Raw genomic sequence first — 10,436 nt, forward strand, 5'->3', positions numbered from 1 at the left:
AATATCAGAATTCCTTTAATATTTTTGTACACAGCAATCAAGGCATAGCTATTACAGAAGCAATGCGGAAGGAACCATCACGGAGCCGGGATGTTCCAAACTCTACCTGCATCTCTTGTATAGACTTGTTTCATGACTTGGAGCTAATCCCTTCATCTTCCATGCATCTTCTGTTGTTTCTCCCTTTTGCGTAATAATGACTGTCCCTATGGGGATGTGATGTTCCTCAGATCAATACCAGCTTTGACACCTCTTGAAGACAAGACAAAAAAATGCTAAGAGGTGTTCATGCTCACATGAGCCCACACAATCATTTCTTCAGTATTTTTACCATTTGCATCAGAAGTAGCAAGGCAGACATAATGAGAATCAAGGCTAAGACACACTTTTACAGGGAAAACACTGCAAGTTAGCAGCCCCACAACAGACAATGTTTAACACCTGTGTTAACACACCTGTGTTCATGTCACTCAGGAACAAAGCAGCATCCCTTTTGCTACTCAAACCAATGGAAATATTCCCCATTCAATTAAAACAGACCCCTAGGACCAAGTAGTTTTTATTTCCAGTTGTTAATCTGTACCTTTCCATGCATTTTCCTCCACCCTGCTTCTGTTCAGAAACCCAGTTTCACAACTGACTTCACCCATACCCAAGACATCCCACTGCTACTAGTAAAAAGTAACTTAGACAAGCATGAGCAAGGAATGCATGAATCAGGAGAGGAAGGAAAAGTTTCCTACCTTCTTAACCAGTAGACTAACACCCAAGAAACTAAAATCCATTCCCAAGACAACCAAGAAAGCTGTAGAAGAGGAACCCATTTTCCTTCCTTGTCAGCAGCCAGATAATGATTAAGAGAAAAAACAAGAGCCTAGCCCTTCAAGAGATGAGGGCTTTCATGTTCACCACCAAACTTCCTCAGCTGGAGAGGAAAACATAGGATAAGCCACCTCTACTGCAGCAGAACAACACACTAGAGATGAAGTGACCTACATCAGTGTGCTACTGTTCAGCATCACTGGGACCTTCTAACTACCCTCAGACTTCCAGCTTAAGGCATTAGTAATAGGCAAATGCTCCCAACATTTCAGGAAGCTGCTGTTCATCCAGTATACTCACAGCTTCAAAACTAAACCTATAAAAACACAGGAGGAAAAACTCCCATTTCAAAACAGACGCCTGCAAATCTAGTATTTCTTAGGAAAAGGACAGTATCTCAAGCAATCAAGTTACAATTAGTTGACCGGCCATGTCCAAGTTCCTGCTTAGTCCCAAATGCAGAATAAAATTTATTTACTAGAACCACCTGTTAGCTGACACTCTTGAATTCCACATTTTGGCAGGCACGGAGCATTCATAGTGTCAGTTAACACAGCTCTGCTCACAAACAGCAACTTCTTCAACTGTGGCAACCTACTTATCTAGACCATTACAGAGGCAAAAAATAACCACAACAAGTGAAATATGGCCCAAGGTTAAGAAATCAAACAATTTTGAGAATGAAGGCTTAAAAAGAACATTTAAACCAGAACAATGCCAGAGACAAGCAACACAACTTGACCACCTCGAACAGTTTTCCTCCAAACCAGAGGTGAAATCTATTTAGCAAGAAGACATTCATCAAACAGCACATGTGCACACATTTACAGCTTAAACATCTACAGCTAGGAAGATGTCTAAGTTCACACAGTTAATTAACATGGGTATATATTAAAGCATGCTCATTCTTCCCAGATGCGAAAGGAAAGTAAGCCTGTAATTACCATGATCCATAGAGACCAAATCCCATCTCTGGCATTAGCTTCAGTTCTCTATGCAAAGAGGAACTGTACAAATACTTCCATATGGGTATCATACTAGTTAATGACTTGACAGCCCTGATATTACACTCACAAAAGCCCAGAGAAATAAACACCCTCTTCTCAGAATCACTGGTTTCTAGTTAACAACTGTCTGAAAATGCATTCTACTTTTACTAGCTAACAAAGTTTTTTATTTTCTACGTTGACATGCAAAGTACCAAGATCTAATTTTAAAAAAGGAAAAAAATAAACTTTCAGTTGAACCAACAAAACACACACACCCAAAATAAGATCCTGCACAGCTTCTTTTAAAGTCAGGCCAAGTCTTTCACACACAAAGCTAACATATCCTCTATTATCACATACTGCCTTACCCTCTGAGCATGTCCAGGAGTTTCATAGTAAATCTATATGCACACATAACCCTCTTTTATGACTACAGTAACATTAGTATACTTCAGCAGAACACATTCGCAGGGGGGAAGAAAACAACTAGATGGCACAAATATTTGTTACATCTGTCTTCCGTCAAAATTTGGCAAAGGAAAGAGGGTTTGAGCTTGTGCATCGTATTAACAAGATATACTGCTACAAATCAAGTTGCTTCTCCTGTACAGCCATCTGATTCTTGGCCACTATCCCAAAAACTTAGCTCAGAATTACTAGATTCCAAAGTACTTGCTCAGTATTTAACTACTTCTGGGCACACAAAAATTAAATTGATAATCATTCTGTTCGTTTTCAAGAATGTTATGTGCAGTTTACAGAAGTGCAACATCATATGTTCATAGACACTGCAATGCAGAAAGGGGGGGGACACAAAGCCTAATAACTTGGCATACAAAGAGCATTAGACCACAGGTCCATAAGAGCCAAACTTGCTCTTAGCTGTCCAACACATACCTTTGTCAGCCTACAGATGCTTCCTAACCTCCCAATTTCTCCATCTCTGTACAAGAGGCACACAACAGCTCTGGAAAGTACAGCGAGAATGACCAGTCTCCCAAAGTTACCACCAAAGTTAGTCAAGACAACTAGTGTCCTGACTAACAAAACTGAAGTCAAAGCATTCATTTTGTGCACTACATTACACAAAAAAATGGTATTTTTACCTGCATGTTGATGTAAAACTAGGATCACATGCAAATACCCAAACTGCTTCCTGGTTAGTTTTCCTTTTCATTACAGAGAGCACAGCTACACCTTGTAATAGCCAAAACAATGCTCATGTTTCAAGTTGTCTGCTGCCTTCATTCTGCTTGAAAAGCCCAAAGGTAACTCCCAAGCACTACAGCATAGGCTCCCTATCTTTCATCACCCAGAGATCAAAACTTGGTTCAGCATGTCACCATCTGCCATTCTGAAGCTACACATGAAGCTCTTGCATAGTCCCAATAGGCATGGCTGCCTCGCTTCACGTGTACTAGCGTATTATACTTTTAGCCAAAATGAAAATCAGGAAGTTTTAAGTACTCACGCTGCCTTTTTCTCCCTTTATCTTTTGAACTCGAACAAACCATTTCTGCAACTTAAAGCAAAACTGTTTGAGACAGAATAGGCTTGACCTTTACAATTACATGTGAACATCGATTCAGTAATGTGCTCTGAAAAAAACTGAAATGACCAATCCCGACTCAAATTCCTCAAGTTATCTTTCCAGACAACCTTCCAGCTCATAATCTACCTGAACAACTGAACTAGATTCCAGCTGAAAATAAAACAGTAGCTACTGCAAAGAATGGCAAGTCACATGCTACGTAACCGCTAAACTAACAAAGAAAGCCAATAATGGACATGTCAGCTTGCCACATACGAGGAGGTTGCCCTATCACATAGTCATGACAGAAGTGGTCCTGCACCAAGTACATTTCTAACACCTATCACAAAAATAAGCACTTCTGCTGTACAATCTGAATCTCAGAGTCAAAAATTCAGTCCACACCCCTTTACTAAAGTTAACTCATCCACTACAACGATGCTTCTCTTCTGTTTGCCTCTTCAGAACAGCACAACAAATGAGCTATATGTTCACATGAGAAAAAGCAGTGCAGGCTGTACAGCAGCACATTTAAGAATTTACAGCAGCTACCGCAGTTGCAAATCCCCAACACAACTTAGTCTAAAGACCTAAAAATCAGGGCATGAAAAGTTAATTGAAATGGGGCTTAACAAAGCATCCTAGAAAGGCAAGAATCTTATGCACATCAGAAAGTTATCTGAATTACTTGTTGAACTGCTAAGACACATAAGGTAGAAAAAAAAATACCTACAACAAAACTTTCAAGACCATCCTAATTTTAGGACTGATTTTGAAGAACTTACTAAGCCTCTTTCCTGGAGAATAAGCACTTCAACCTTTAGCATAGTTGTGATGTTGATCAAATTTTAAGACTCCCCTTCTTAGACAATTACTTGAAGAAAAAACACTGGGAAAAACACCTGCACTAAAAATTCAGCAGTATGACAATCTACAAATGTACAGCATACCATCTCACAAAACAGGACTTGCATTCTTCTCCGTTAAGGTGCTAGTTTTCTTAGGCCTCAACTGGAACAGTATGAAAATAAAGGACCAATGGAATAATAAACGTCATCAAGTACTTTCAAAGACTGCACACTCAATTTAAGCAGGACAGCAGAGCTTGCAAAAAGCTCATTCCTCCATTAGTTTGCCAGTAATGACTCCAAGAGGTTGCAGTGTGAGACAAATTACAAAGGAGAGTGAATTTCCCATTTTATAAAGGGAAGATTCAAGATTTTCACTTGTCCTCCCTATTGAGATGTCCCTCTTCACAGAAAGCTATGCTTTAACCATCATACTAAATACATGAAGCAAATGTTCTGTTATACAAACACTTTAACTCATTAACTTCAAAGCAATCACCACCTGATTGGCTTTTTCCCCTACCTCCTATTCCTAGATACAAGGTCACTCAGAAAAAACAACAGCTTCCTAAGATACAGCACCAGAAGACTCAACACCATACAGCTCCCAGCTCATCATTTTATCAGCCAGAATGATTTTAAAAACACACAGTATAAGCAGTATCACACAACTTCTTTCCACATGTACTAGGGCAAAGGAAATGGAGAAAGTTACAGCACAACAGCAGTCATGTGTCGTGTTCAACCCCTCCTTCCCAAAGTTTCAAGACATAAAAAAAGCTGAAGAACAGACTATTGCCTTTTCTAAACACAGCAACACTACCTACCGCTACTTCACAGCTAGTTAGGGTACTTCTAGGAGCTAGGTGCACAGGGTGCTATCCAGTTTCTTCTGTGTATAGTCTCTGGCATCTCACCTCCACTTTTGTAAGCCATGCACTTGCTGGTGGGAGGGTTAAAATGGAATAGACTTCACTGAAGTAATGACAAGAGTTTTGCTCCCTCCAAATACAGTCAGCCTAGTCCTTTCCAAAAAAAGGGGGGAAATACTTTCAGGGGCAAGATCATCACCCTCTTGTGCTATACCCACAGCACGCTAGGACATTCCTCATCTGTAACTAAGGTTAACATCTGTATCCTAGGCAAATGGCAATTATTGGCTAATCCTGTGAAAACTACTTCAGTAACGCTCGCTCACAGCCAGATTAGTATTCCCAGTATGTAGCAACAAAGAAACCCCTAAAACGACAAAAAAAAACCCCTCATGCTTGATTCTAGGACACTTACTTCAAGGTTCTTTGCTTAAGGTGACTCCTAGCCCCGTAGCACTGGCCCAGCATCTACTTTTACAGCTGCCTGCTAGCCACATAATGCTTTTATCACAAAATAGGAGTACACCATCAGAAAATGCGAGCTCCAACTCTTACTTTTTCTGCAATGTATAATCCCCAAACGGTCAAAGCTTTACTTTCAATCATCTCCCTTCTTTTAGTAGAGGACCAAGTCCCACCTTTTTTTTTTTTTTTTTTTTTTTTTGAGGCACTTCTAGCTTAATAAACAAGATGAGATATGGACTTCTGTCTTTTTGGTGGAATACTTCCAATGGGACAAATGTTTAGTGCCTCTATAAGCTGTTCCCTTAAAGGAAGGGGGTGGGGGGGCTGTCAACATGGGGACAAACAACAGGCAACTACTGCCTGACACTGAGGTTACCTATTTCTCTGTTGGACTAAAGATAGTCCAATTAAGAAATAAGGAAGCATCCAGACACAGTACTCATTGTCCTAGACAACAGGAGAACAACTACCCTGAAGAACCCTTTAAACACCAGACCAAGACATGCAGGACACCAGATGAAAATTTATCAGTGGTACCACTGTGGGGAAAAGACTACAGAGTACTACTATTTTATTTTTTTTAATAAGATGCAACAGCATGTGCCCCATGATTCCATTAATCAATTCTGAACAGGAAACAATGAAAGCAGTATTATGGTCATCTTTCCATACCCACAAATTAGCTTCCAAACCAAGCCAAGAGTTCAAGAATGAAGCTTTGTACATTTCATGTACAGTCTCCTTTTTTCTTTTTTTTGTGGTGTTCTGTTTTTTTTGGAGGGGAAGTTGCTAACTCTTACTTTCCTTTTCACTCTTCCCAATGTTAACTGTTTTGCATTGACATTTGAGATCAATTTAAAGTGATGTTTCATACTTTGTCACATTCAGTTTGTTGCAATGTCTTAACTAGAAAGTCTTTTTCCAATATTGGAGTCACCATAACCAGAGTTCCCCGTGCACCATCTGTAACTTTGAAAAAGAGAATTCTCTGTATTTGTCATATTTAATTCTCCAAACTTCAGCTGCATTGCACACGTTCTCATTCAGCAAGAGGATACAGAAGACGAGGCCTTCATTTCTTCCACACACTTCTACTATCCCCTCGAAACAGCTAAGAATTCATTTTCTACAACAAATCTTAACCAAAATTGATTGCTCCCCCCACCTCCGAGTAGTAAAGCTTAAAAAAAAGTACCTCCATCCACAACATACTGACCATTAGGGTATGAAGGCTAAGTAGTCACCAGAAGAGAAGTGTGTTTAAAACAGAAGAAACCATCTAACAGCCTATAGCTAAAGCACTTCAACCTTTAAACCTGCTTCACTACAAAAGGATGCAGTTGCTTTAGATAGCATTATACATATTTATGCAAAAGAACTAGATTATAATGCTACATACTTTTGCCTTTAAAATACCACAATAAAACAATATCATCAAAGACTACAGAAAAGCAATCTGAGGGCAACATCTGCATCAACACAGGAAATCTACTGAAGATTCATTACTGCAGTCTAACAAGGTAGTTACAGCTTTGAGCCTCTTGGCACCACTATTGCCACTCACTCTTGTTACCAGCAGCCCAAGTCCTCCGCAAAACCAAGAGCTAGCTAGCTTCCCAAGACAACTTCGATGCAAAATTTGGAAGGTGGGGGGAATGTGTTTAAACAGTTTGAATTTGACAGACAATGCTATTAATTCTAACAGCTAGTAAAAAAGCACATCCTCATCACACCACTAACAGAACATTATGTATGAAATGGGCTTGTTATGTTCAATATATTAACTTATTAACTATGATTCGTGACACAACCTAAAACTGTACTATGAGCCTCTTAAAAGTAAATGGTATTTCATCAGCACTGAATAACGGGAATTACCTGAAAAGCTGAAGACCTTCAGTTTTACTGAGGGTAACTGAGAAAACGAACAAAGAGAAAAATGCCTTATGTAAAGGGAGTAAAAAAAATAAGTGATTGTTCCCTCCTGCCCCCCAGCAAGGAGATTTGTTAAGTATTAATAATAGATTGCAATATGACTAACAGAACATGAATAACATACAATTACTTACTATTTATTTTTACTAAGTCACAGGAAAACCTGACTGTCAAGAAGTAATTCCTACAAAAAAAGCAACTTTTTCATTCATGACCTGTTGTGGTCAGTCTGGAGCGCTGAGTGCTACACCAACACTCAGTCACCATGACCTTCTCGCCAGTGACCACGGACACACATCTGCTCCCCGCACGCACACTGTTAACCCAGCCGCTTCCCAACAGTCAGAGGACTTCTAAGAGTATCATTTCCCCGGCCCCCTCACTTCCCTAATACCTCAACCAGGCAGTTATGCCATCTGTTACTTTCTTCTCCTCTAAGCCTTTTGGGGTCCTCCCTACTGAACAGCTCCAACGTTGGCTTTGAAGACTTCTCCCAAGATGCAGTAGATTTACACCGCCCCAACTCTTTTATCAGTTCTAATCTTAGGCATCCATACTTAAGAGACCACATAAAAGCTGTAGAAAACTTTATTTCAGTCTCAAAACTAAGGAAGCCAACTTGCACAACACCCAACTGTTAAAACTGTACTCCCCCTGTCCCCAAGCCTTTAAGGGCTATGAATTTGTTTCTGCAGGCTACAGAAAGAAGAAAAGATAGCTATCTATAACAATCTATAGGGACTCTTTCATTATGAGAAAACTTTTAGTAATATGCTAAATTGCGCCAAGTGCCATAAAATTTTTCTCCTTTGCATTACATATGTGGTGGTTGTGTTACATCACCAATTTGTTCAAGAGCTTATTTCCTTTTTTAAAAAAAAAACAAAACAAAACAAAGTTTCTATCCTGCAACCAGTGCTGCAGAGAAACAACCTTCCGTCAGACCACAATCACCCTAAAGGAACTCTAAGCAAGGACCACCCATATTTTAAGCAACTGGGTATGCAGTTGGCTAAACCCTGATCTCACTTTCGTAAGCCAAAGATTAAATACTACATTCTAAATATTAAGTAACAATTCCACTAGTCTACTAGAACTTTTTTCCAGATAACAATGAAAACTTAAGTACCACCTATAGATTTCTATTGTAAATAGTAATAGTACCTGCACGTACATGTTAAAACCAATCTTAAATCTTCATCTAGAAATGCACATAAGAAGTGACAGTTTACAAGTACATTTATGCATGAACTAGTCTAAGCAATACACAGATGTATGAGCGACAAAGATAAATTACTTTGCCCACAACATCCAAAGCACTGCGAGATTCAGTAACCACACAGTATAGGGGACTAGCCCCGCGCTCAGTGACCTAGGAGGTGGATTATACTTTATACATTACAACACTGGCTGCCACCAACTAGGAAATCAACACCACTCCGTTTCCCCCATGTGCAGAGTAAAACTCAAATATGGCTGTTTTGATGATGGCCCATGCCAGCGTGTATTAAAGTCGTACAACTAAGAAAGTCTCACACACTCTATGACTGTCTGAGCTCACACAACCCTGCTTTAAGATCCACTGGAGGCCCAACAACATGAAAGTCCAAGTTAGAGACAAGAATTAGAAGTCAAGCACCCTGCAACAAGGGGGGGAAGGGATTCCCTACAGCACAAATCGCTTGCACTGCAGCTCCACTCGTGACCCCACCAGAAATATACTACATTCCAGCCAAGAAGATCATGTTTTTTATTTGGGGGGATTTGTTTGGGGTTTGGTTGTGGTTTTTTTTCAGATTAGCTGACAAAAGCCTGCTGCAGTTAAGCCTCCCTATTCGAAGGTGCCGGTAACCGGCCACGCCGCCTGCAAGCCCGACGGGTCTGCCGCCGAAAACCCCCGGCCCCACCGGCAGCTTGCTGCTCCCGGGCATCTCATACCGGTTTACTCGCGACAACATGACAGGAAACTCTAAGCCACCTAACGAGCCCCAGGCACCAGCCGAAACAAACAAAAAAACAAACAAAAAATCCAACAAAAGCCACAAACAAAAAAAACCCCAGCGAAACCCCCTTAACCGGCTTACAGCGGGTCAGCAGCTATCCAGGGACGGGGATAAGGACCAGCGGCGGGAGCCCGGCCCGGCCAGGAGCCGGCAGCGCGGCCCCGCCTCGCCCCGCGGCCGCGCTCGGCCGCTGCCGCTCCCGCCCCGTACACGGGCGCCTTGCCCGGCCCGCCGCGAACCCCTGCCCCGTTACCTTCCGCCAGCAGCTCCTCGGGGGTGACCTGGTAGCGCCCGACGGCCAGCACCTTGCCCAAGGCGACGCCGCTGCCGCCCCCGCCCCCGCCGCCACAGCCGCCGCCCGCCGTCCCGCCGCCGCCGCTCCCCTCGGACTTGGGCATCCGAGAAAACTTCTTCATGGCGAGCGGGGCCGCGCCGGGCCCGCAGGACGGGCGCCGGCCGCAGGCGGCTGCCCGGCCCCGCACGGGACAGGGCGGCCGAGGAGGAAGCCGCCGGGCGGGCGAGGGGCGGCGGAGGCGCCGCGCCTGAGGCGAAAGGCGGCCGTTGCCCAGCGGCTACCGGAGCGGGGAGGGGGCTGCCCCGGTTCACATGCCGGCCGCGGCCCCCGCCCCGCTTCTCCTCACCCGTTCGCCCGCCACCGCCGGCTGCCCGCGCCCGCAGCGACGCCCGCTCCGGCGGGAGGAGGAGGAGGAGGAGGAGGAGGAGGAGGAGGAGGAGGAGGAGGAGGAGAAGGAGGAGGAGGGGGAGGAGGGGGAGGGGGGGGAGGGGGGGGGAAGGAGGAGGAGGAGGAAGGGGGCGGGCACAGCCCGGGCACAGCCCCGCGGCGGCCGGGACGGGGGAGGCGGCCGGGAGGGGCGGGGAGGGGGGGGGTGCCGCGCTGCCGGGAGGAGCCGCCTCGCCAGTGTGCGGCGCGACGGCGCATGCGCGGCCCCCGCTCTCTCGCGCGCGCACAG

The 10,436-nt window shown here is 43.6% G+C and overlaps 1 protein-coding gene across 1 annotated transcript in view; it reads right to left on the reverse strand.

Annotated features, from left to right (window-relative positions):
- Nucleotides 1–10,100, reverse strand: part of BMP2K (BMP2 inducible kinase) — a 43,470-nt gene extending 33,370 nt beyond the window's left edge. The window contains 1 exon segment of the mRNA XM_037391898.1: nucleotides 9,719–10,100. Within this exon segment, the coding sequence (XP_037247795.1) occupies nucleotides 9,719–9,881 (163 nt within the window). The 5' untranslated portion in view covers nucleotides 9,882–10,100.
- Between the last annotated feature and the right edge of the window lie 336 nt (nucleotides 10,101–10,436).

Source organism: Falco rusticolus, chromosome 1 (genome assembly GCF_015220075.1).
Source record: "Falco rusticolus isolate bFalRus1 chromosome 1, bFalRus1.pri, whole genome shotgun sequence".
Taxonomy (NCBI): Eukaryota; Metazoa; Chordata; class Aves; order Falconiformes; family Falconidae; genus Falco; species Falco rusticolus.